This window comes from Dendropsophus ebraccatus, chromosome 14 (genome assembly GCF_027789765.1).
Source record: "Dendropsophus ebraccatus isolate aDenEbr1 chromosome 14, aDenEbr1.pat, whole genome shotgun sequence".
In the NCBI taxonomy this organism is placed as follows: Eukaryota; Metazoa; Chordata; class Amphibia; order Anura; family Hylidae; genus Dendropsophus; species Dendropsophus ebraccatus.
In genome coordinates, this window is record NC_091467.1 from 55,782,879 (window position 1) to 55,810,878 (window position 28,000).

A 28,000-nucleotide genomic window follows, 5' to 3' on the forward strand; every position below is an offset into this window, starting at 1 on the left:
GGAGATCCATGCACTGCAGATTAAATAGAAAACACTAAGAGTTTAATAGTGAAACAAAAGACAACACGAATGTCTATACATCGAGTAATCCCAGTTATTTCAGATAACTCACAATCTGTACACTCATCTGAAAAGTGAAGATTCCGGCTTCGGGGAAGCAAACACAGTCCTTCTATTCATTTCCCCTTACCACGTTGCAATAAATCTTTTAGATCTGCTGGCACGGGGGATTCACACCCTATAAACTTTGTTTTGTGAATACTGAGCAGCTCTAAATCAGAAAAGTCCAAGTGTATTACCATGGAATCCCGCTTCTGCCATCACTGCTTGGCTTTCTTGACGATAGTACCAACAGCAGAGATGACCGTAGTTTTTGAGCCACTTGCGCTGGTGGTTACTGTGACAACGGAAGGCAATGTGGCAGTAGTGGTGAGGATGGCGGGCTGGGAAATGGTGGTCATTGGTATAGCAGAGTCCCATTTGCTCTTCCTTTTTTGTGCATCTGCAAACAACATTACATAATAATGAGAAGACCATGCGTACCTGCGTACCTTCACTTCTGATTGAAGGGGTATTCAAACCAAAAACATTTATGCTCTATCCACAGGATAGGGAATAAGTGCCATTGCCGTCCATTTCAAGATGCGATTCAGGTCCCCAATCAAGATGGAAGGGGATCCTAGCAGTGTTTTACACTGATATAGCTCTTTAAAAAGACTACGTACCCACAATCTGACACCCCCCCAAACCACTTGTACCATCAGATAGCTGCTTTTAATCCAAGATCTGTCCTGGGGTCCGTTCGGCAGGTGATGCAGTTATCTTAAAAAACAACTTTTAAACTTACAGCCCCGTGCCCTACGGGCGTGGCTTAGAATGTCCTAACTTTGCCCCTCCTCCCCACCCTCTTCATCATTAGGAATGCCACTGAAACATTTTCTCCATGCTGAACATTTGCACAGGTGCTTTACGATCCAGCCCATGTGCCGGGCTGACACAGCTGATTAATAGGAGCAATCTGCCTGGCGCATTCCTAATGATGAGGAGGGCCAGAGAGGGTGTGCCAGCCTAATGCATACACAATCTAGGCCACTCCCGTAGGGCACGGGCTGCCAGTTTAAAAGTTGTTTTTTAGAACAATAACTGCATCACCTGCCAAACGGACCGCAGGACAGATCTTTGATTAAAAGCAGCTATCCGATGGTACAAGCGGTTTGGGGGGGGGGGTGTACAGATTGTGGGTACAGAGTCACTTTAAGTGTTTAGTAGTATAAAAAAAACAGGCTCTCACCTGCTGTAGCTGTAGTTGTGGTGCTCGTTGTCCCAGTCGGTGCACTGGTAGTTGTTCCTTTCTTCGTTCCAGTCACAAACTCAATCTAAAAGGAAGAAGTCAATGGAAGTAATGGTCAAGGTCAGAGGTGGTATGCAGCACAGAGTTCACCCATGCATCAATAAGAGGTTTATATCTGACACAAATCCTTACAGTATGTTATCCATGGTTTTACAATGAACTGTGAATACATTGCTTTTAAGGGTTATCCAAGATTCAGTAAATATATAGTCTCCAATCTTAAAGAGTTACAGTCATTACCACTTTTGATATATTGCAGAGATGTGTCGAAAGTTATCAGTCAGGATACCCTTCCAAGTCTCGGCTTGCCTGGCGGCCCGATTCAAGGTATTGCAGGAGATGGGCTCCATAATAAATCTATGGACCCTGTATCCTGCAATGAGTTGGATCAGACAGCCAACCAAGGTCTAAAGTGTCAATTGAAAAGGGTCAAATTTATTTTGTTGGAAGGGCCTGCCAACAAAATCATGTGTATCAGGCCGTCTCAGAGCTGTGATCTGTAGGGAAACCCTGCAGGAAGTGTTACATGATACATCTTCTTGCAGTGCCACCAGAGGGCAAATGTAGCATGGCACAGTGTCAGCTGACATGAATACATGGACATGATAGGTCCCCAGATGGAGAGATGACCCTGAACTCTAACTTCTCAGAATTCCCTCATGGAGTGTGCCCATATACTGACCTTTGTTCGTTCTTTTTTGGCTTTTTCTAGTTTGTCCATTTCGATCTTCTGAGCTTTTGCTGCAATAAAAAAAAGCAATGAAGCAATAAACCATCACAATGATCCACAGCTGGTACATTTACTCTGAGGCAATGCCAGCACTAGGCACTATGGACATGAGTTCTAAATTTACATGACTTTATGTATTTTTAGCAGTGGAATGGCTTTTCAGGCTGTGTCTGGCTGGCACTGCTATTATAGGGGTACGCCAAAAAAAAAAAAAAAAAAGTCTTTCAAATCAACTAGTGTCAGAAAGAGCCAGAAATTTGTAATGTACTTTTATTTCTCCAGTCGTCCAACACTTATCAGCTGCTGTATGTCCTGCAGGAAGTGGTGTATTCTCTCCAGTCTGACATAGTGCTCTCTGCTGCCACCTCTGTCCATGTCAGGAACTGTGCAGAGCAGTACTAAATCCCCATAGAAAATCTCTCCTGCTCTCCAGACTAGAAAGAATACACCACTACCTGCAGGACATACAGCATCTCATAAGTACTGGAAGACTGGAGATTTCTTAATATACGTTAATTACAAATCTCAGATACCAATTGATTTGAAAGATTTTTTTTTTACGCTGGAGTACCCCTCAAAGCCAGAAAAAAAACTTTAATGTACCCATATGAGGGCAAGAAAGAGAGAAGTGATAAAGATCCAAATTGTTGTGTAACTTTAATAGAATTGCAGATTTTGACAAGAGCATAAGGGTGTGGATTAGCTGAACTCTGCATTTAGGGCATTGAATTTGATTATAATATATGAAGAATACATACCAAGACCCTCGTAATAGGAATCTTCTGACCACCCATGAGGATCAAACATATCCTGTAATAGACAGTAAAACTGAAGGTGTCAAAACTGTGAGGACGAGATAAAGCAAGTGAACATCCACAGTAGCTTCTTTCTATATTCCTCATTCTAACATAAATCACAAGAAGAATAAAGGGAGGCCTGTGAAGTATTATTTTCACCTGTCTACCAGAGAAGAAGTTATTTCATAGGAAATAATGCTTCAAGCGATTTGTCCGGTCTGGATTACCAGACGCTGATCAAACCAGAAAATGCTATGAAATCCTATTAACAACACGATCTTAGTATGTGAGAGTGAAATGACAACTACAGGACTTCATATACAGAAATCGGGTATTGCTGCAGGGCAGGAGAGGCGCAGATGTGTTAATGAATATGGCAACAACCATTTCCGAGAATAGTTTCTAAAAATCGTCATTGCACCAAACAATCCAGAGTAAAGAGGTACATCTACTTTGTAAAGAGGTTCTTGATCCTTTGGCCCAGGGGTAGCGGACCTTGGCTCTCCGGCTGTTCCAAAACTTTAACTCCCATCATGCCTGGACAGCTAAAGCTTTTGCTGTGCAGGCATGATGGAAGTTGTAGTTTTGCAACAGCTGGAGAGCCAAGGTTCCCTGCCCCTTCTTTAGCCCCAAGGACTATACATCGCCCAGGGTTGTTTTACTTACCTTAGGGTAATTGGTGCCAAGTTCATCAATAGAACAGAACTGGATGAGCTTTTCATAAATACTAGAAAATAAAAGGATTGTCCACCCTGAGTAAAGATAACATGGGACCACCCCCCCTCCCCCAGAAGTAACGCTAATGATCTTCCATGGATTGTACTACTCGCTGCTGTGCTCACCTGGGATTTCGGAATTCCTTTTTCTTCTGGATGATTTGATTCATGTCAGTCCCTTCTTTAAGCTTCCTTTCATATAATTTGTGAATTTTTTCCTAAAAAAGAGATGATCCACAAGTGTTTATAAATACACTATATACTATATACAAACTACTCTGCTCCAACTAGGGCTGGGCGATTAATAGAATTAATTTGATTAATTTGCCTAGATTTTGAGAATCGATTTTAATTTCTTTGAAATTCCTAAATTCGATTTTCAAGAAGAAAAAAAATGTGCTCCGACCTGCAGGGGGAGCAGTGGCGCTCCGGGCAAGCGGCTCCTCCTGCAGGTCAGAGCAGGACTGCATGCCCTCACCTGGAGAACTGCAGTAAAAGCTGCCCTACCAAACACACACCCACCTACATGATCGCTGCCCGCCTGCCCCCAGAGCACCGCAGCTGCCGCCCCCCCCCCCCACCAGCCAAGATGCTTGCACGGACCCACTAGACCGGGAGCGGTCTTCTCCCAATACTGCTCTACTGCTTGCACTACCACTGCTGCTAATACCCCCACTCCTGGTAGTACTACTACTCCGCCCACTACTGCTACTCCCCTTATCTACTACTACACCCACACCCCTCATCTTCTATGCTTCTACACCCCTTATGCACTATGCCTCTACTAGTACACCCTGCATAAAATAAATCAATAAAAATAATAAAAATCGAGACTTAAGTCGAGAAAAAAAAAAAAAAAAAACACAAGATTTTATTTTTTGGCCATATTGCTTAGCCCTACCTCCAACATCATCCCTTTCATTCCAGGAGAAATAAGCCACTTGACAGCTTACCCATTCTCTCTCCATTGAGAACACATGAACATTCGGCTGCACCAAACAGTCATGTGTATAGGGGGACCAGAAAATAGCTGGCGATAGAACAAATGTTTTGCTGATAGCTATTGAAGGGATATGTCCACCTTTAGAGACAGATGACTGTGTTATTTTTTTTCTAACAATCCGCTATGTACACTTTTAAAATCAACCCATATGCCTATAATATAGCACCAACGTAATCTAGAGCACTATAGAGCCCAATCCCCAATGGAGCGCATAAGACAGAATTTCTCTAGCTACAATACACAATCTCTAAGGTCGGCTTCATTGGAATTCACCTAACCCATCAGTATATTTTTGGAATGAGGGAGTAAACTTGGAGAGAACTAATAAACTCCATGCGGATGTTGCCCTTGACCGGATTCAATATGTATGTACCTGGTGTTTCTACATACTACAACCTCCCACCTTCTGCTTTCCCTCTAGGCCAGATCCTCCCTGCACTATGACATGTATTGAAGCAGAGAGGTGGGATTAGAAAGCAATGTACTGTAAGCGGCAAGGTCACTGATTCTGACTGTAATCCTTCTGTTGTGTGAAGGTGATTTAGAAAAATCCAGTCCAAGTAATCACTGGATGTATAGTTGTTTATAAGGATCAAGGTAAAAAATCTGTACAGAAGACAGTGGCTAAAGTGAGGCAACAATCACATAACAAACAAGCCTAGGGGCTGTAAAAGACTAAAATGTGCTAAAATTGCTATGGTGAAAAGCAGAGGTGATAAACTAAACTAACAGCTTAGCAAGAAGTGGGAAAGAATGGATGTCAATGTAACTGCAGTATCTGACTACACAATGTGTTTGCAGTCTGTTACCATGGAAATGGATAGAGCTGCCTAGGAGATGGAGACAGACAACCTTTCCTTAAATCGTAAAAAAAGACAAAACGCTACACAAGAAAACATATCCTGAGGGATAATTCTAATTCATGTACTGATATTATTTTATATATTTAGCAAAAGTAAAAAAATAAAAATCAGCATCTGATCCTTGCAAATATGCAGTGAAGCAGAACAGAAACACAGTGGCTAGAGTGGATCAATAATTTCTGATGAATGAATATACGTCATGCGTATATAGTGCCTCTGCTTTCTAACATAGTGTTATCCTTAAAAGCAAAAAAGTCACATCCCCTTGAATTTATTGGCATTTGGTTGGTTTCGTCTTGCTAGTTTCCTAGGACTGTATCCAATGGGTATGGTACTAAGAAAGAAAAAGTACAAAACAGGACTGTTCCATACATTTAGATGTACTGTATGTAATCCAACACCCTTATAGCCAGAGATCAATGCTTATATTAGGTAGAAGAAAGTTCGGTGAAATATCCTACAATGCAAAGCCCGCTTCCATTTCGGTAGGTATACTGTAAAGCTGTCTTTTGTGTACAACGTATGCCAGACTTGATTTGTCTGGATGGTATAGAGGGCAAGCTCCGGCCTGCACAGCTCTGAGGGGTTTGACAGATGAGCCGCCCCTGTCCTCGGTAGCCTTTCACACTCACATTCTGCATTCCTCACAGACATACGTGGTCGATGAGACCAACAATATTGTATTCACAATGTGCAGGAGACAGAGTGAATACGACCATGCACTTAGTGTAGGGGCTGCAGCTTTGTTCCTCCACATTACCTGCAGGTTATTAGAACAGCGCCCCGGTGGTTCGGGAGGAATTCTGATGTCATCCGGAGACATGTTTCGTACCCTCTCTGAGAAGGAAGCTGTAACAGAATACAGAAAATATTCATGAATTTCAGAGTGACACGACTGCACACCCATTTTCCATAGTGTTGTATGGATACAAAGGAGTTAACAGATGCTGGGTAATAAACATGACATTTTAGTGCTGCCAAATCGCTGGATTAATTCTGCTGTTTTGATGTGGGGGAGGGCGGGTAGACACGCCAACACTTCTTCTAGCTGCTGCAATAGCTTTTGCACCCACCACCCCCTATTCCAATGCACGGGAACAATTGCCTTCTGTGTGGCACATAACTTCCAGAAAGTTATTCAACAGGTGTTACAACCCGACAATAACCAGAATCGTGGCATTATTAAACGTTCGGAGGCTTATACAATTAACTCCCTCAGTGCCAGCAAGTCTGCGGCAGAAAGGATTAAAGCCCTATCTGGCAGAGGCGCAACGGGACTGTCACTGTGGCCAATTAGGAAAGTTAATGAAGCAGGTTGTGTCAAGACGACCCTCCCGCATACATACAAAAGAACAGTGTCTAAGACAAGGAGCGGACACGAAAACATAAGCAAAAGGCCGAGGAAAAGCCTTGGATTGTTGGCCACCCAAAAGGGCATAGGGTGTGAAGCAGCGCTGGCCTGTTCAGATAGCCTGCCAGCGACAGAACAAAGGCACACACTCTTCCTGTAAAAGCCAAGCAGCCAGCACTGGAACGAACTGGGCAGTCGCAGCTTCATGTTCAGAACACGCAAGAAGCAGGGGGTGAGCACAGTATGGGTAAATGTAAGAAGGGCGCAAGTCACTGCACAATTCCTATTGTAAGTTGTTCTTCAATAAATGGGGAGACCCCTGGCATCATCCCCTATAGAACGCATGATACAATACAGAGCGTTCATACATACGCACTACACGTACAATAAATGGGGAGACCCCCTGGCATCATCCCCTATAGAACGCATGATACAATACAGAGCGTTCATACATACGCACTACATGCACAATAAATGTGGAGACCCCTGGGCATTATCCCCTATAGAACGCATGATATAATACAGAGCGTTCATACATACGCACTACACGTACAATAAATGTGCCCTGTGGCTTGTACATTCCTTAGGGTGTGGCGGGGTCAGAACACACCCCAGTCCTGTCATATCCGTGAGTTAAAACCTCTAGTGTGTCATCTCATGGTGTAGTCTAGAATTCGGCTAGGATCCAACAAGAACATATTAACAAACAGAAAGTCTGTATATACTGGCAATATGTTTGTTCAGTGTTACACAACTGCTTCTGAATGATTATCTTCTCTACTGAAGCCTCCAGTGGAGACCTGAGAGATCTTACACTGCTGCTTTTGTCTTGCGTTATGTAAATCTGAGCTTTCTGAATGCCTAAATATGCTCAGGATGCCTGGACTTACAGCCCTCACTCCCCTACACCCCTAGTGCCTGGTCTCTGCAGCGCATGGGGTCAGTTCACGCTGAGGAATCTGCGCCAAAATTCCGAGTGGAATCCTTGTTGCGGATTCCGCTGGGAATCCCGCCTGTCTCAGTGCCTCAATAAAAGGTATAGGGCGCCTTTGCTCTGCGTGGCCCTATACCTTACATTGAGTCGATGAGGCAGGCGGAATTTTGAGCGGAATCCGCGACAGGGATTCTGCTCGCAATTTTGGCACAGATTCCTCAGTGTAAACTGACCCTGAGACAGGACACCACTAGGGCCAATGATTGAGGGAGCGACAGTGTCTGGAACCAACCTCAGCACCAAAAGGATGAGAGCAACTTACCCACCAACTCTTGGGGATCTTTCTTTTCCAGTTCTGACTGCTCCTAGAAGAGATGACAAGTCTGTATTAAAGATGGCGCTTAGGTTTGGATTACTAACAGAAGATGCAAAGCTAACTGTAGACATCAGACGTGTGTAAGCAGTCAACACATCTACTCTAAGCATAAGGCCACATGGTGTGGCTGCTGCACATCACTGGCCTACAACTGGTGGTACAATTTTGGGTAGAAGAATTGTGATGCGACCCTCATGTGGCTGCAGCATTGTGTGGCCCCACTCTTCCAATCCATGTTTCCCTACCTGCCTTATCCTTTTTTTTTCCACCTGAGAAGTGGCACTAAATGGAACTGAGAGCTCCCCATCCCCCCAGCTACTGAAAGGTTATGCACATTCGCTTGAGCCGTGCAATAAGCCATAAAATGTGTATGGTCAACCCTAATGGCCCTATTCCACGGGCCGTTTTAGAGGAGCAAACGAGCGCTATTAGCGCTCGTTTGCTCCTCGTTCCCCGCTTGCTGTCGCCGCTATTCAACGCGGCTGCAGCGAGCGGGTGAGTGCGGGAGGGGCGGCGGGGAGCTGCGGGGGGGCTGCTCGGAGGATCGCTGATCGTCCGGGCAGCCCATAGGATATAGCAGCGTCTGCTGCCGATGCTCCTATTCAGCGGAGCGACGGCAGCAGATCGCTGCTGTATCAGTCGCTTGTTTTTCAACATGTTGAAAAACAAGCGACTGCAACGATCAGCCGACATGAACGATGTCGGCTGATCGTTGCACTCTATTCCACGGAACGATTGTCGTCCGTAGCGGTCTATATCGTCCGAAAATGAACGATAATCGTTCCGTGGAATAGGGCCATAAGGATCAGGCTCATCAAAAAGAAGGTATGTGGGTGGGGGATGGGTCCTCTATGTTATACTGGTGTCATCACCTTTGCCTGCACTAAGTTCTATACATATAGCCTGTTGCTTGGAGTCTACAAGGCTATAAGGAAGAGCCCAGTTGAATGGCAGCGTTTCCCGCCTTATATACGGACATGTTAAGATTTTGAGTATAATGTAACAGGGATGAACTCCATTACATTTGTTCTTAGAGCTAAAGGACACAATGTCCCGAGTCCTCTTCACCTCTGATGCCGCTTTATTTCAGCACGTCAATGTGGAAAAGTGAAATAAGACGGGGGGGTTAGAGATGTGAGATTCCTCCCCAGACACTGCGCCTATTCACAGGACACAATGTATTTCAGGGTTGCCTGGTAACCCGGCGGCGGGGAGGAGGGTCACAGCGCCATGGAGTGGACAAGGAGGGATGAGGCGCAGGAATGTGCCAACTGCTCTGCCGCTCTGTGGTATTTCCCAGCAGTCTGACATCAATCTCATGAATGTGAAAAGGGCGAGAACAAAAGGAAAGACTGGTACTACCTTACAGAGGTACTGCTACACTGCACCGCCTCTCTGCACTCCCATCACTGGAGAACTCAGAGACAGCACTAAGGCCTGGATACAGGGAGCACAGGAGACTGCTAGCACTTCCCACAACCTTTGGGGTAGCTTCACACGTACTGTATCGCACCTCATTTTCTGGTGCGGATCCGCAGCAGATTTGACTAAATGAATGAACACAGAATTAAATCTGCACTGTAAAATCAGCTGCAGATCTGCTGCGGATCCGCAGCAGATTTGATGCTGTGTTAATTCACTTTTGTCAAATCTGCTGCGGATCTGCAGCAGAAAATGAGCTGCGATACGGTACGTGTGAAGCTTCCCTTATATTGGTCAAATAATACAGGAATCTACAGATTCATAAAGAGGCAGGACCCAAACATACCAACATAGTACAGTACAAACATAGAACATGATGAAAGAAAACGACATTTTCCAAAACGCTTGAACTATTGTTTTATACAAAATTTATTACGTCTGATGCCTATTTAAAGGGTTGGCCACTTTATAGTAAAATTGTTCGGTATAAGTAACTGTACTCACTGCCCTTACTAACAGCAGCTCCCCGTGTACCTCAGTGCTAAAATCAGACTCCCCTCCTCCAGGCTGTGCTGTCCTGCTCTGTGGCAATTCTGTCCATACAGACATGGAGGAGCATGTGACCATGCCCCACCACCCAATGTCCATCACAAAGTCTGTATATGCCTATGGAGGACATTGGAAGGCGGGGCATGGTCACATGCTCCTCCATGTCAACCATCTTATGGATGGAATCACCACAGAGCAGGACAGCCCAGCCTGGAGGAGGGGAGTCCGGTTTTAGCTCTATGAGGTACACAGGAAGTTGCTGTCAGTATATGCAGTGAGTACACTTACTAATACTGTATATTGAACTATTTTACTATAAGGTGGCCAACCCCTTTAAGTAAGAACCTGTATGAAACAATAGTGTTACTGGGTGTACACAAACAGGAACTCCATTTACAGCCTCAAACATTGTTTCTGTGTAAATAATGGACAAAAACAACAACAACTGGCAAACAGTATTTTTTTGTCCCATTAGTACTTAAATCTTGAATGAGACCAAATAGAAACCCAAGGATCCTATTAAAGTCAATGGGGTCTCTCGGGATCTATTGGTGTCCATTATGTGGTGGGCTGGTTGGCATAGTTTGCCCCTTGTAAATGGAACTAAAAATGGAAGCCCTGAACAGAAGAAGTGTGAGCCTAGCCGTGATCACTTCAGAGTTGTTTATAAGAACAGTGATGCTTCGATAGGTCAGAGACATGTCCAAAGTTCTGATCAGTTAGACCCTTACCAATTGGGAGAATGAGCGGGGATAATGTTTCCTGCTAACCTACCAAATTCTGACCTGCCACAAGGTTTCATACTGCTACAAGGGAACCTCCATACAATTAGGAGGGTCTACAATGAAGGAGGATTATTGAGGACAAGGATTTAAAGGAAACATTCCTAACGTTGATACAGCTTGTTATATTACTGAGAAACACTGCCTAGAGATAACATTTGGGAAGGTCTCCTTGTGGCAGAATAACATACAGAACAAAAAGCATACCAATATACCTAATTTATGGCTGTCTGGGGGAATAAGCCACTTTCCATTGTAAACAGGGCCGACTCAGACAGGGTTGTATTTGTATCCCTCCTGTGTGAGCCATGTGGCTGGGATAGTTCATATTCACACAGCCACCCACCCATGGGATGGAGTGATCTACAACCTGCAGGCTTCCTGTCCATATCCTGTCTGCGAGGGCCGGCTGCCAACAGCATAGGGGCAGAGGCTGGTAGCACGTGGAGGGAAAAAGGTGCAGAGGGTGGGAGTGACAACCGTACGATCAGCTGCCACAGGGTATATGTGAATACTACATCTCATATGACACATATACATTGATTTTTTTTTTTACATTAACTATATTACTCCCATATCATATGTACAGGGCTGCGTAGTTTATTTTCCAGCCAATTGTCCATGTGAATCCCACAGGTCACCAGACATAGAATGTCCTGTTGGCCGCTATCAGTCTGTACCCACCACAGAAAGGAATAGGTGGAAGGCCTAGACTACACAAAGTCTGTTTCTAGTCTATAACCATAAAGACGGTAGTTTTTTTTATCTTAAAAAGGGTTTGTCCAGCAAAAATCTTTTTCTTTCAAATCAACTGATAGGGGCCATTTCATCCAAACTGAACCTTTTGGGAAACACCGGTAACACCTAGTTAAACATTTTTTTTTTTTTTTTTTTTTACAGCTAATTAAAAAAATGCAATTTAACCACAAAAGTTATAAATAAAAAAGTTAAAAATAAATATACATTAAGACTTTTAATGTATATTTATAACTTTAGTGTTTAAATTGCAGTTTTACTAGGTTTAACTAGGTGTTACGGGTGTTACGAAAAGGTTCAGTTTGGATGGAATATCAGAAAGTTATATAGATTTGTAATTTACTTCTTTAAAAAAATCTCCAGTCTTCCCATACTTATTAGCTACTATATGTCATGCAGGAAATGTTTTATTTTCAGTCTGACACAGTGCTCTCTGCTGACATCTCTGGCTGAGACAGGAACTCTGTCTTGGATTTGTATAAATCCCCATAAAAAAAAATCTCTCCTGCTTTAGACAGTAACTGTCTAGGCCAAAGATGTCAGCAGAGAGCACTGTGTCAGACTGAAAATAAATCAACATTTTCTGCATACAGGACATACAGCAGCTGATAAGTACTGGAAACTTAAGATTTTTTAATATAAGTAAATTACAAATCTATATAACTTTCTGACACCAGTTGATTTGAAAGAAAAAGATTTTCACTGGACAACCCCTTAAATTATTTGTAAAGTTACTTGAAAACATTAGGGCAAATTGGCTGAAGGGTGGAAATGTCCGATGACGTACACAGAATAAATAATTGTGTAGTGTATTCCGCTCTGTACACTTATAAGCACGTTCTTTATCCTCTAAGTTCTAGGTCTGATTTATTGTACCACCACCCCCCACCCCCCATGTCTGTAAGCACTCGGCAGGCAATGGCGGTGGTAATGGAGTGATCCCGGCTTCCTGCCCTTCGCTCTGTTAGCATGCAGTGGCAGGGACACGCCTGTATGAGCAATGGCAGGTATTCTGCGCTGCAGGGAAGGAATGGTATGTCGGAGCATGCACATGCCTGCCGGGCAGCTATACACTGCCAGCTAGGGCTCACCTATCAACTCTTTCACTGCCAGCTGTCAAGGTGTCATCTTCACCATATTTTATTTTTTTGCTGATCACAGAAATGGACAAGGGTTCGGAAATACTGTGTCTGGCAGTCATTTCATACCCCATAGCCACATGTAACACTACTAATAACTGTTCTGCCATGTCTTACTTATATCACAAATAATAAGGCTAGTATTAACACATCCTGCAGGAATATTTGTAACCAAGCTTTCCCAGAGCCCTGAATGACAAGGTCTGAGTATGATGTTATGCAGGAGTATTGCTGAGTACAGCTGATGTTCAGGACTAAGAAAGTCTAGAGCAGGGATGGGGAACCTTCGGCCCTCCAGCTGTTGCAAAACTACAATTCCCATCATGCCTGGACAGCCAAAGGCTGTCCAGGCATGATGGGAGTTGTAGTTTGGCAACAGCTGGAGGGCCGAAGGCTCCCAATCCCTGGTCTAGAGACGACAAATTAGCCATCACCCTGCTTTCCCAGAAACAGATGAATGGAATAACTTCACAGATGAGGACCACTTGTAGCTTTCATTCCCTTAAGAACGTTAGCATATATTCTCCTTTTAATTCCCTAGGCTGCGTCCCTATGTCAGGTCACAGAGTGCTGCCATGTTATAGCTACATGTATAGTCCATGCACTTGTGCTTATCTGTAACACGTCTGTTATATACCTGGAGTGCCCTCCAAGTTCTGGGAAGCAAGTACCTAGAGTCTATGACCATGAAACAAGTTCAAGTGTATGTAGCAGGTTCGGAGGTAGAGGACGCAGGGTGTGGCGCGGCGGCGTCTAGGGCTTCTCATGTAATCGGAGCTGGAATCAGAGCCTGCGGGTTAATCATTCCTTGGCTGAGTAATCAAGGAGGTGAATACGGCGGAAGGGCTGGGTGCTCACAAACCTACAGAACACAGCTAAGACTTTACAGCCAGGTGACACCTTCCATGTAGTTTACTCAGTTTGTACAGTGAGTTAGTGAGGTCACCTGACACATCTGTTAGTCACCACCAAATGCTATTTAATATTATACGTAAAATGTAGGAAACACCATCCCACGTGTTACAGGGCTTCTTCATGCTAGGATATCCCAACATGGATGAAAATACTCTGAGCACGTCCACATTACAACCCATAGTGTGCCGATTAGGGGTCCTCCACCAACCTGGTACCCGTACTTATGGAATATGCCACCTAAACACTCTATATATGCCAAAAATAAACAAATAAATAAAAAATAATAATTATATAAATAAATAAAGTATTTCTATTTAAAAATCTCAAGTCTTCCAGTACTTATCAGCTGCTGTATGTCCTGCAGGAAGTGGTGTATTCTTTCCAGTCTGACACAGTGCTCTCTGCTGCCACCTCTGTCCGTGTCAGGAACTGTCCATAGAAAACCTCTCCTGCTCTGGACAGTTTCTGTGACAGACAGAGGTGGCAGCAGTGAGCACTGAGTAATATACAAATTTGTATAACTTTCTGATACCAGTTGATTTGAAAACCCTTTTTTTTCCCCCTTCTCCCGAGTACCCCTTTAAGAAAAACTCCAATTGCCAATGAAGATCTGCTAACTATAACATTACCTAAATCCCTATTTATTTATTTACAGCACACAGCAATATAATGAATGGACCTACCCACAATAATGCTATAGCCCAAAGCTGTAGTCACTCTTTTTTACCGATATAACTTAGCTAGAAGAGGAATCCATTGTGGGAGAACACTCCCAACAGTCCAGACTACAGTAACCCGCCTGCAGACACTGACCCAACAAGGAGAGCTGAAGGCTCAGATGCCAGCAGAATGGTCATCTAGGATTGGTATAAGTAACACAATGACATTATAAAGTCATTACGGGGATTCATTCTATATGGAGCCTGGACACTAGCATATAACAAAAAGAGGAAGCCGATAAGGTGGGATAAGGTTAAGCTCTGGCACCTTCCCGGAATGGGCTGCTATGTAGGTAACAAGTCACTGGTCTTCATTCCTATTTTATACCGCTCTCTGATCTTACACTATTTCCTCGAGGAGAATCTCAGGGGAGGAAAGGTCTATGACACCGGCTAGCGACATCAGCCCCACTAATAAAAGGAAATTAAAGATTAGATCCCTCCCTTTGGCAGGAAAGTTTCCTATATGGAAGGGAAAGTGGAGCCAAGAAACTCTGAAATAATAAGAGTCCCTTCCTGGCAACAAGACAGCAATGTTTTCATTTCATCTCTGCGATGCATACATTATAGGTCTGACCATGTACCCTCCGCCATGATAGACGACACAATTGTGATGATACATAGAGAACAAGCAGATCTTAGAATAACAGCGCTCACAGCTGTGGCCATGGCATCCACCCAGCCTCCTACTATTAGCTTTTACATAGTGCGGCAGGGGACTACTGCACGGTGCACTTCAGGAGACTCTGAATGCATGGGGAAAAAAAATAACAAGCGACTTTTCAGAATTCTTGCAATTGCCGCTCAACTTTTCTAGTTTTGGGAATGCAGTGACACGAACGCAACCAAAAGTTAGTTTCTAAACTAGGAATTATTCACATAGTTTATCTACACATATTGCTGAGATAGCCGGAAAAAAAAGCTACATGTGAACTGATCTTTATTTAAAGGAGTATTCTACCCAAGAGCTAAAAAAAGGCTCTTACTCTCAAAGTCCCATTGTTCTAGCTGCCGCCATTCCTATGTTACAAGTTTTCTTTAAAAGCTCATCTATACCCAAGATGCATTGCACCTCAGAGCCAACTGCCAAGTATCCACCTCATCTTGTAGAATCTGCCCATGCATCTGGATTAGAAAGAGAGATGGAAGAACAACTGTTTTACTTTTCCTTATACTGCTCAGGAGGCTGTCACTGCTTTGTTGTTTCCCACCTCCTTGGCCAGGTGCTCACTGATTGGTGTGATGTCAGTGGTGGGCGGGGTTACAGATGAGGTGTTGGGGGTGGGGGGTGGAGGACAGAGCATTGGAGACAGTTGACAATGTGTCATAAGTCAGGAAACCTACACACAAGCTTAGATTATATGCAGGAATTAGACAGGGTCAAATTTTCTTAAGTGGAGTACCCCTTTAATGTGTACCTGTAGCTTCCAAAAACTTTCAACATGTCAAATGTTTTGATTGGTGGGGTCCCCCACCAATTGCTAGAACAAGGAGGGAGAAGAAAGCATCCAAGCACCATTTCTACCGACTCTGTCCCTGCAACAGAAGTTATACCCATAGACTTTCTATAACTGTCCTGGACAGGACTGGGTGGACAGGAGAGGGCATCCTAAACATGCTCTCTCAACTACATCTAGCGACTGGGGGTGGTCTCAGCACAGTGAGACCCTGACTGATCAAAACATATGACATGTCACCGCACAATGGTGCATCCATGACTTACAGATCCCCCCCCCCCCCAAAGGAAATGAAGAAGGCATAATGCCCCCCCAGAGGGACGTTCACTGTTGGCAGATTTGAGTGTGAAATATACACAGACATCCTGACAGAATTTGCAGTGTGCAAACTTGCACCAAATGCAGAACTCATTTGGTGCAAGTTTGTTTGATTCCCGTATGCTTCATTGTGACAGGGTGGCACACAATTCCTGCATGCACTACAACTATAGGAATTGCCTATTACCAGGCCTTATCACATGTGCTCCGTACTGGTTCCCCAAGTCTAATCTAGCAATTCTGCAAAGCACACAACGGGTGCACCAGTCATGTCACTCTGGTATGAACATGTTCCTGGTTTTATGTGACTACAACTTATCTGCTGTAGACCTGAACAGGCCCCTCACGTTAAACAAACTGCATAAATCAATAGGGAATATAAGGCGGCTTTGTAATACGGTGTATTTCTAAGCCACCTCCTCCCCTGCCTTCTGCATTGATTCGCTCTCAATCCGCTGCTAAAAACCATACTGAAAGACATGATGGACTTAGAGGTGGGAATAGACAGGTAAGTGAAGAGTTTTTAGAGCAGAGTGGTGACTGGTAACCTAGACAACCTTCCACTGTTGACAGCTTATTATCTAGGTTGCTGTAAAGGCAGTGGTCTGGCTGGATACTGGATCATTTACAGTGTATACTATATCTATATACCTCAGCCAGAGCATTGCTTTTAGAGCAAAGTGGTGGTCGGTAACCTAGACAACAAGCTGTTAACAATGGGAGGAAAAGAGCAAAATATCAGGAGGAGATACTTTGATAAATGAATGTATTTGCAAAAATATTTAAAACAACAACTACAACTATAACTATATTAGCGGAGATAAGTATACTTCCTTAAAGAGACTCTGTCAGTAGGTTTCTGCTGTCCAATCTCAGGGTAGCATAAACTAGTGACAGAGAAGCTAAACAGAATGATGTATCACTTACATAGTTCTGTGCAGCTGATCCAGAGATATCCTCCTGAATAACATGGACAATAAGTAGTCCTCTCCATTATGTGTGTGAGCCCAGCAGTCCTGGATATTCATGAGAAGCAGAAAACGCCGCCCACCAACTGCTGATTGGCAGTTATCTATCCATGCTGTGTATAGGCAGTCAACTGTCAATCAGCAGCTTGAGGAAGGGGTGTGACAAGAATCCTATTCTCCTGCATATTAGGAGAACGGCTGAACAGAATGATGGAAGTAATACCGATCAGTTCAGCATTTCTGTCACTAGTTTATGCTGCCTACATTTAAGGCAGAATAGACCTAGTGACTAATTTTTGTGATTTACCAATGTGTTGGGAATCATCTACTAAACAGGGGAAAGATGTCTGAAAAGTCTGTTGAAAGTGTCAAATTATTTTTTTATCAGACATGTCAAGATGGTATTAAGTCTCACTCCTGTAATCTGCTGAGTTATAGCTGGGTGTAGTGTGCAGCAACGTGCTCCACTTCCCAGCGTTCCAGGAAATCTGACTCATTCACCTTATAGACTAGAAGAGATAATTCAGATTTGATAGACAGCCAGGGTGTAAAGCATACTGCCGCTATCTCTCAATATCTCTTACCATTGATGAAATGTCTGAGCAATGTATAAAAAAGTCTGCTTTAAATTCGCCTCAGCTCAGGCTTATAGGTGGGTTCATACACAAAATATATAGGAGAAATTTACAAGGTTAGCTGTGGGTTTCTGCCCATGTTCTCATTTTTCTCTTGACCATGTATGTGTATGGTTATGAAGTATGATTATTCTGAGTTTGGGATTCCCACCATATTTACCACAGATAATATGTGACAGGTTACTTATTCCTGCACCATAATGCTGTGGAAACTTAGCCATGTTGAGCAATGTTTTTCATTTTTGGGATAACAAAAGAATTTGCTTTGTGAAACAAGAACACGTAACAACATGCATAAGTGACATATAAGCCAGTGCTACGGTGTTAGAGTGCCACCTAGTGGCTACACATGAGAAATTCTGAAGGCACCACACCTCACGGCACAGAAGACAATGTCAAACTTTTTGGCTGCTGAAAATTTTTTCCATTGTATATGTACTCAGACTGGGGAGCTGGACCTGTTTTAAGAAGCATTCTATTTCCGCCCCCCCCACACACACTGCAGGCTGCCGTATATATACTTACCAAGGTTGATTGGTGTCCCGCAGCGTGGCTTTGTTTCGGTCCTACGGTGCCGCTTGGATCCCACTGGTGGTGACATCACAGCTCTTCTGACCCCTCTTCTTTCTACAGGTCTATTAAAGGCCAGAAGTCAGAGTCTCTTATGCATCTCTATGAGAGCGCTCTCATAGAGATGCACTGGAGATCCTGACTAACAGCCTCCTGAGCTGCAGAGCTAAAGATGAAGGAGTCATGGGATCCAAGTAGGACTGGAACGAAGCTGCACAGTTGGACACCAACCGGCATTGGTAAGTATATGCGCCAAAGAAAAAAACGGAATGCTTCTGATCTGATGAGGTGATATTTCCAGTTAGTTATGTTGTGCAGTTTAGGGTATGGGTAACAGATAGCCAAAATGTTTTAAAGGGAGTGTTTTTCCCCTACAAAACCTGAAAATGCATGTCTGTAAATGTTAAACTGTATAGTAAAGTAACAAATATAGATGGAAAAGATTTGGCAGTAAATTTATGTATATGACCAATTTTAAAAAGGATATACACAAGTGTTGGTGGAACCTATTTATTTCAGCGTGACTTGCCAATAGTGTTGCACGATGCACCGAAATATCGATACTACTATCGATATTCCGGGCCGAAAAACAGTTCGATACCAGGATTTCCTGGTATCGAAACTTTGTTAAACTGCGCTATTATGCAGTTTAACATAAAGTATAGCGCAGAGAACACGGCCGGCAGCTATATGAGCGCCGGCCGTGTTCTCTGTGTGCCGCCCCCTGCTCCCACCTGTCACCTCCTCAGCGCGCACCCTCTTCCCCCGTCGGCGCCAAATTCAAATAGCCGGCACATAGCTATTGCTAGTGCCGGCTATGTAACTATATAGATGCCGATGTCACACTGACAGCGGCATTACCCCCCTCCTGAGCCCGCTCCATATACAGCGGGGGTCGGCTACTGTGTGTAGCAGACCCCCGCTGCTAATGACTGCGGGCAGAGCAGGGTCACGGGCAGGAGAGGGAGAGCGGTGTCCGGGAGAGGAGAAGGCTGGAGCAGGGGTCGGCAGGAGATGCAGCCACTACATCTGCACCGGACTATGAGGTGGTGGGGGCGGCAGGAGTGTGAGGAGGCGGGAGGCCGGGGCCGGCAGGAGACTCCGGAGCAGACACAATGTGGGGGGTTTACAGTCGGCCTGACTCTGACTGGGAGGGGGGCTGTAACCTGCAGATCACAGACAAATCCAGGTCACCGGTAAGCATGCCCTGACACCAGGAATAGTAAAACTACAGCCCCCATCATCCCCCCTGCTGGCTGGTGTGTGTTATATGGCTACAACCCCCATCATCCCCCCTGCTGGCTGGTGTGTTATATGGCTACAGCCCCCATCATCCCCCCTGCTGGCTGGTGTGTTATATGGCTACAACCCCCATCATCCCCCCTGCTGGCTGGTGTGTTATATGGCTACAGCCCCCATCATCCCCCCTGCTGGCTGGTGTGTTATATGGCTACAGCCCCCATCATCCCCCCTGCTGGCTGGTGTGTTATATGGCTACAACCCCCATCATCCCCCCTGCTGGCTGGTGTGTTATATGGCTACAGCCCCCATCATCCCCCCTGCTGGCTGGTGTGTTATATGGCTACAGCTCCCATCATCCCCCCTGCTGGCTGGTGTGTGTTATATGGCTACAACCCCCATCATCCCCCCTGCTGGCTGGTGTGTTATATGGCTACAGCCCCCATCATCCCCCCTGCTGGCTGGTGTGTTATATGGCTACAGCCCCCATCATCCCCCCTGCTGGCTGGTGTGTGTTATATGGCTACAACCCCCATCATCCCCCCTGCTGGCTGGTGTGTTATATGGCTACAACCCCCATCATCCCCCTGCTGGCTGGTGTGTTATATGGCTACAACCCCCATCATCCCCCCTGCTGGCTGGTGTGTTATATGGCTACAGCCCCCATCATCCCCCCTGCTGGCTGGTGTGTGTTATATGGCTACAACCCCCATCATCCCCCCTGCTGGCTGGTGTCTGTTATATGGCTACAACCCCCATCCTCCCCGATAGCAGTTGTGTGTTACATGACTACAACCCCCATCCTCCCACCTGATAGCAGTTGTGTGTTACATGACTACAATCCCCATCCCTGGCAGCTGAAGTGTTATTGTCCATACTACCTGTCACTTTCCTGATCACGCACGGTAAACCGAGCAAGTGCAGAAACCACCCAATTCAGTACCCCATAAAAAGATGGTACTAAATAAAACTACAGATCACAGCGCAAAAAATGCCCCTCACCCCCCAGCCAGACAGGCGGAGAGATAAAAAAAGTGAGTCAGAGTTGGGCAAGTTTTTATTTATTTTAAATAATGGGGACTTTATTTTTAAAGTAATAAAATTAGGGAACATAAATTGGTTTGTACTGACCTGAACCTGGGGGAGGGGGTCATTTCTATTCTTATGTTTTGTTTTTTTTTGTTTTTTTTTCTTATATATAATTTTTTAAGTATCGAATTGGTATCGAGCATTGAAAAAAAAAAGTTGGTATCGGTATCGAACTCAAAATTCTGGTATCGTGACATTACTACTTGCCAACCAACGTGTATGGGGGCCTCCTACCCTTATGGCAGATATCAGGGAAGTGAAGGGTTGGACATGCTAGATTATAATATGCCCGATCCCATTGTTCTTGGAGAGATAAGGCATCGCCAGAGGCGTTCTTATGTGTATGGCCCTCAAGAGATATTGGGCAGTCCGCAAGGACTGATTGACAGATCTATCCCTATATTTAAACTTATATAAGTTTGCTGTCAGAAATGATCTACGAGTACACATAGCTTCTTACATCCAGTGTTCCCATTCAAGCTGTTACACGGACGTGGAGGAATGAACCATATATGTAACATGCATAAGATTCCTAAAGGGAGTATAGCTGTGTGTTACCATGAAGAACCTGTATATCATGGTTAAGGAATTGCATTCAGTGAAAGCTAGAGGGGTTGTTCAAGATATGGATATTTCTCCCAAATGCCAGAAACCTGTAAGATCTATACAGTATTTTACTAATGCTTTTAATTGTAAATGATGGCCAAGACAATTTTCCTACATGCGCCAGAGATTTCGGGCATATTCACACAGGGTGATCAGGCAAGACTGTCCATTTTACTGTGGTTTGCAATGCAGTTACAGCAGGCACAGATCAGTGAGATAGGTGCTTGGGGAGGCATTACTAGTACGCTAGGATCTCTCGGCCGTCCACAAGGACATGCTTTACGTTTCAGGTGAATTTCAGGACCATGTAAGAGAAGATCAGGTCACTCAGCACAAACGATACTCACATGGTAGGAATAAAAGAAAACAAAGCAACAAAAGTAGAAAATAGTAGCTATACATATAAAGCATTGACAGGCAGAAGACGCCATGAAATCCTCGACTCACAGAATATACAGCCAGTTATTAAGAGCAGACTGCTCAGCAGGAGACAGGAAAGGATGTTAGCAGGGCAGAGGACACACAGGAGTTAGCCATGCCATCTAACCCTCTCCCAAAATACCTTTGTTTCATCAGTCTCCTGATTCTCATTCTCTGAATCGTTCTCTTCCTACAAAAACAAGAATGTACAGAGTTTAGGATACAGGAGTCCAGGCATGAAGTGCTGTGATAGAGACAGCAGACATGGGGGTGAGAGGTCACAAGCAATGCTGACATTCTGGCCCATAGTAACTTATAATACCGATGCACCTCCAAGTCGCACTAAACATGGCGCATGCCAAAAACATGGAAGCAACGCTGCCTTTCTTCAACACTTCACAAATGATAACAACAAAAGAAAACTGGGGCGATAGTAAGTGGTCCTATGGGGAAGGGGTATCAAAGGGTGTAAAATATAGACTGGTATAAACTACTCATAGAACCAATCACAGCTCAGCTCTCAGCTCTGGTAAAATGAAGGGTGAGCTGTGATTGGTTGCTGGGGGCAGTTTACACCCTTTGATAAATCTGGGTTATGGTTTATAAAACGGACAATTTAAAAGTCATAGCTACTGAACCCCATTTCCAGAAAGTCCCTAATATATCCTATTGTGTAAATGTGGTTAAAAGCAGGCTGGGATCACTCATGTCCTCCATCCCAGAGCTGTCCCACATGAGGACACCAGATACAGCAACTTCTCTTTTGCATCTGATGTGCCATAGACTGAAATGGGCCCCAGACCTATGGGCCATCTCCCATAGACGAACTCCAGTGGGTGTTTTGCTGGATGCGTTATTTTATCAGGTGCACAAGATGAAAACTATGCAAGATAATGGGAGAGAGCGATTCGGACAGTGATGACCAGAGGCCCAATCCTTTCTCCATTCAGTATTGGGCAGTGTACATTGATCCCCTGTGTCCTTACAATACACTACCATACAACCATGATTGAGACAGCACAATATAATTCTCCTGACTTCCTCTCAGTAACAGCATCCGATACAGAGCTCTACCATATCACATCCATCCCTTTAATTACTAATCTGTAATAATGACCGTTTTGTCTTCTGAGAAGGCTGGGTGACATTCTGTATGGCCAAGAGAGTGGGTAGATGGGAGCAAACTAGATGGAGACCTAATGCAGTGAGGACACCAACGCTGGACCAGTCACTACAAGGATAAGAGATAAGATGTGTGCTGGGTAATATGTAAATGACATTTGGGCAGTGCTGGAGAAAGTAAGAGCTTTTGGCAGTAGGCAGGTTCCAGGATTTTACAGTAACCTACACATCTGTCATGTCTCTATCATATATGAACCCTAGCATTATACTTAGTACAGTAACCTACACATCTGTCATGTCTCTATCATATATGAACCCTAGCATTATACTTAGTACAGTAACCTACACATCTGTCATGTCTCTATCATATATGAACCCTAGCATTATACTTAGTACAGTAACCTACACATCTGTCATGTCTCTATCATATATGAACCCTAGCATTATACTTAGTACAGTAACCTACACATCTGTCATGTCTCTATCATATATGAACCCTAGCATTATACTTAGTACAGTAACCTACACATCTGTCATGTCTCTATCATATATGAACCCTAGCATTATACTTAGTACAGTAACCTACACATCTGTCATGTCTCTATCATATATGAACCCTAGAGTTATACACATCTGTCATGTCTCTATCATACATGAACCCTAGTTATACACATCTGTCATGTCTCTTATCATACATGAACCCTAGAGTTATACACATCTGTCATGTCTCTATCATATATGAACCCTAGAGTTATACACATCTGTCATGTCTCTATCATACATGAACCCTAGAGTTATACACATCTGTCATGTCTCTATCATACATGAACCCTAGTTATACACATCTGTCATGTCTCTTATCATACATGAACCCTAGAGTTATACACATCTGTCATGTCTCTATCATATATGAACCCTAGAGTTATACACATCTGTAATAGTAATAATAATAAAAAAGATTGTGATCCCACTGTATAGAGCTCTGGTGAGGCCACATCTGGAATACTTTGTCCAGTTCTGGAGACCTCACCTAAAAAAGGACATTGATAAAATAGAACGGGTCCAAAGACGGACCAGAAAAATGGTGGAGGGTGTGAGGCATAAACCATATCAGGGAAGACTTAAGGATTTGAATCTGTATAGTGAGGAGGAAAGAAGGGAAAGGGAGGACATGAGTGAAACCTTTAAGTATGTTAAAGTGCTAAATAAGGTTCAGGAGGGGAGTGTTTTTATTAAAAAAAACTGAGCTCAAGAACAAGAGGACACAGTGAGAGGTTACTGGGGGAAAGATCAGAAGCAACGTGAGAAAATATTATTTTACTGAAAGAGTAGTAGATACCTGGAACAAACTTCCAGCAGAGGTTGTTGGTAAATCTACAACAACAGAATTTAGACATGCCTGGGATAAACATATATCTATCCTAAGATAATAATAAAGGAAATACTAAAAGGGCAGACTAGATGGACCCAGTGGTCTTTTTCTGCCGACAATCTTCTATGTTTCTAAAAACAAAACTCATGTGTAGCAAGCTAGGAGTGTGAACTGTGCCTAAGAAGAAGCTGCTTTCTTTAAGGCGTTCTACAGCAGCTATTGCAAAATGCTAAGAAGTTATCATCAAATGTATTAGGCGACGTTCACATGGTGCATTTTACAGTCAGAGGGATCTGCAGCAGAAGTCTGAGACACACCCTCATCTTTCATACATATAAAGGTCCCCATACATCATAGACTGCTGACTATGGATTTGGCCACCAATCAAAGGTGTATTGGTCTCGAACAACCACTGACAGATGCCAGTGGGGAAAAGGGTTGGGTGTAACAGAAAATCACGGCTGACCCCTTTGTTTCAGGCGAGATAAGCCGCAGCAAGTGCACTTTCGCTGCGGCTTACCCCTCCCCACATAGAATACAGGAATGCTCAACCTTGCCGAACCTTCCTGTGTACGGGGAGGACAGGTGGCGGACGGGAGAGGTAACTAATGGTCAAACAATCGTTCGCCCACCAGTTATTGAAAGTGTATGAGGACCTTTAGATATAACTAGGGAAATGGCTTGAGCAAAAAGAAATGACCTGACGACTGTTCCCTTCTTTCTCTTTCTTACCATCCACCAGTATAAAATGGGTATCAGATTCATGCAGTAAAATATGTATTTAGGAGTGTTGAGCGAATAGCTAAAAATGTTCAGCAACATTTTCCAAACCAACAGCTGCAGAAGTTGCAAGCTGCCTTAAAGAGTCCTAGAAAACATGGATATAGCCTATGCCCTATAGCTGTGTCAATGTTTTTCAGGACTCCTTATGGCGGCATCCAATTTCTGCAGCCGCTGGGAATCAAGTGCAGAACGTTGAGGTTTGGATAGCATTGCCGAACCCAAACATTTTGACAGGTCTGCTCAACACAAGTATTTAGTAAGTTCCTTGAAGAGATATGATGGATGCCGAATGATCAAATTATATTATAGGAATAATATTAAATGGTTTGCCTACCAACTGTTCTGACTACTGGCTGCCAGATCACATAGGTTTTACTGTATACTGGAAATATTTCTGCTCTACAGTCCACATTTTGGACAATCACTGGGGATCTCACTCTGAAGGCTTTGAGTTCGCATACACCTGTATTGCTGGTGTTAGACTTACCAAGACTCAATCGACCATTTGCAAACAACAATAATGCAGCTGAAGCAAGGATTTCATATACTGGTGAATTACAGCTGATGGGTTAAAGGGGTTTGCCGGGCATTATACATTGATGGCTTATCCATTAGGATTTCTAAGGCAGCTGGGCTACAGTAACCAGACTCCACTACACAATGAATGAAGCCAGCTGCTTCTAGACATTCTTTGTGTGTACGCTGGAGCAGCAGCTCTGCTTAAAGGGGTTGTTTGCTGTGAAGACAATTTTCAATATACTGCTGCTGTTTTATAGAAAACATCACAGCCGCCTCCACTTACGAGACAAGCTCGTCTCTGGAGTGACAGACTGCTCAGCCAATCACTGACTGAGACACTGAGACACTGAGCCACGACCAGTGATTGTCTGAGCGGGCTACCACTCCCGAGACAAGTCCGTTTTAGAAGCGGAGGTGGTAGCGATTAGCGGGGGACACCGGAAAGCTGTAAAAGGGCCCCCGGGAGAGTATGGAGAGGTAAGCATAGGCTCTTTTTTTGTTTTCTATACAATAGCAGCAGGATGTGTAACAACGGACAACCCCTTTAAGAGCTGATTGGTGGGGGTCCACTTTATGGACAGGAGACAGCAGGACGGTCTTCAGTCTGAGCACCTGACCCTAAACTACTTACAGAATGTTGACTTGACTCATCATCTTCTTTGTTGGATATATCTTCTTCTACCCGGGACAAGTCATCCTGTCCGTATGACCTGGATACCAGTCCACCATTTTCCTCTGCAAGAGAGAACTAGAGGTTTCAAGAGCAGAACATAAGTGAACATAAAACCCAGTTTACCTCAACTGTGCCAGGACGATATTTACGGTATTTTCTATCTCCCTGTCAGAGCCGTGAGCGCCACATAGGTTGGAGGAGGTCTCCTATGTGCTGTCTGTGCAGGGTCGCAGGGATTCCCCCCCAGGGTGCCCATCCCCCAGGGAAGGTGAGAAGATAGTACCAGGAATAGGGGATGGGGATCTACATAGCTGTATATACACGTCCTGCTGTAGTGGCTGTATACCTGTGTATACACGCCCTGTAGTGTGTACATAGCTGTATACCTGTGTATACACATCCTGTAGTGTGTACACAGCTGTATACCTGTGTATACATGTCCTGTAGTGTGTACATAGCTGTATACCTGTATATACACGTCCTGCTGTAGTGGCTGTATACCTGTGTATACACATCCTGTAAAGTCTCTGCCGAGATTCTCTAATAATCACAAATAGTAATAATGACAATAGACTAAATGGCACAGCCTTCTGTTGCTGCTCAGTGATTTATTTTTTTAAACTTTATTAAAATATTACGAGTTTGGGCCGGCCAGGTGGGTGTGGCTTACGTGTCATAATTATTGTTCACTTATCATTACTGCAGCTACATGCATGATTAGCCGTGATATTGATTTAGGACATTATGGCCCTAGTCCTAGAGTCCACTGGTGACCATGTCAGGTCCACTCTCCAAATGTACAGTAATTTGTGCGACTGCGAGTTCTGTAAAATGAACACAGACTGAACATAGTCACCAGTTTACTATGTCAGTTTTTTGGGCTCAATAGGCGGTGGAATGTCAACACAACCTTTTAGGTTGAGGATCTATAAGGGCAAAACATGACGGGGGGCGCACACCCAACGCTCTGGCACAGACGGGGGGGGGGGGGGGGGGGGCGCACACCCAACGCCCCGACACAGACGGGGGGGGGGGGGCGCACACCCAACTCCCCGGCACAGACGGGGGGGGCGCACACCCAACGCTCCGGCACATACAGGACACACACACAGTCCTTGCCACACATCTGCTGCCCATCCATGGGCATTGCATGTGTACAGGGCATCAGGGCACACAGTAAGGAACTATGGGCAATGTCATGGCTATGGGAGCACCCAGCCTGGGCTCAGGACTGTCACGTTGTGTCCTCACCCACAGGCACAGGCATATACTGAGCCTGCTGAGGCCTAGTACTCTGCTGAATGTCTTTAGTCGTTAGAGTTCCCCTTTAATAACCCTCCAGATGGATACCAATGGGCTGTTACCTCTATGTATCTTATCTCCCCTACATAACACAGAGATACTCTTCCCGCACCGTGGCCCCGCTCTCCCGCCCCCGGACACACCGCACTCCTCTATACACCCGCCCCCGCCATGGCTTCCCCGCCCGGGCCCCGGCTCTCACCGTCCACCTCCCCGTCGCTATCCGGCTCGGGCTCCGAGTCCCCGGCATACACAGCCAGAGAGGACAGCACATTCTTCCTATTCGCCGCCATCACTAGAGTCGTCGCCGTGACGTTCTCCTGCAGCCGGAAGGAAGCTGAGACGTAGTCACCATGGTAACCGTGCCCAGGTCTGGTGACGTCATCAGAGTGCGCCGGGACCGGCGGAAGTTCGGAGGAAGTTTTCGGGGGAGATGCTGACACTTGGCTGAACAGTTAGTGCTCGGACGGCGGGTCCTGGAGACGTGACCGGGGGGCAGGGCTGGGGGCGTCCGCGGAGCCGCT

General features: G+C 44.7%; 2 protein-coding genes across 4 annotated transcripts in view; one reads left to right on the forward strand and one right to left on the reverse strand.

The window, feature by feature from the left end:
- Positions 1 to 20: 20 nt before the first annotated feature.
- On the reverse strand, positions 21 to 27,991 carry SAP30BP (SAP30 binding protein). Its single transcript, XM_069951706.1, has 11 exons — positions 27,679 to 27,991; positions 26,133 to 26,236; positions 21,848 to 21,895; positions 8,068 to 8,110; positions 6,221 to 6,309; positions 3,721 to 3,812; positions 3,545 to 3,605; positions 2,840 to 2,891; positions 2,034 to 2,092; positions 1,292 to 1,376; positions 21 to 502 (listed from the first exon to the last, which is right to left on the reverse strand). The coding sequence occupies exons 1-11, from the start codon at positions 27,767 to 27,769 to the stop codon at positions 321 to 323; spliced, it is 906 nt and encodes a 301-aa protein (XP_069807807.1). The 5' UTR covers positions 27,770 to 27,991; the 3' UTR covers positions 21 to 320.
- RECQL5 (RecQ like helicase 5) overlaps positions 16,668 to 28,000 on the forward strand; it is a 62,515-nt gene continuing 51,182 nt past the window's right edge. The window contains exon 1 of one of the 3 annotated variants that reach the window (XM_069951704.1): positions 16,668 to 16,686. The gene's annotated coding sequence lies outside the window, so the exon portion shown is untranslated. Of the gene's footprint in view, positions 16,687 to 27,837 lie in introns of those variants that run through there. The other 2 variants (XM_069951699.1, XM_069951700.1) reach the window with 2 other exon arrangements.

Excerpts from the sequence above, each read along its gene's own strand:
- SAP30BP (XM_069951706.1), bottom strand. The coding sequence starts at position 27,769 with ATGGCGGCGAATAGGAAGAATGTGCTGTCCTCTCTGGCTGTGTATGCC. Across the intron at positions 8,111-21,847 it reads AGGAGACTGATGAAACAAAG|GAGCAGTCAGAACTGGAAAA; the intron begins GTATTTTGGGAG and ends CATCTCTTCTAG. Across the intron at positions 3,606-3,720 it reads AAGGAATTCCGAAATCCCAG|TATTTATGAAAAGCTCATCC; the intron begins GTGAGCACAGCA and ends TTTATTTTCTAG.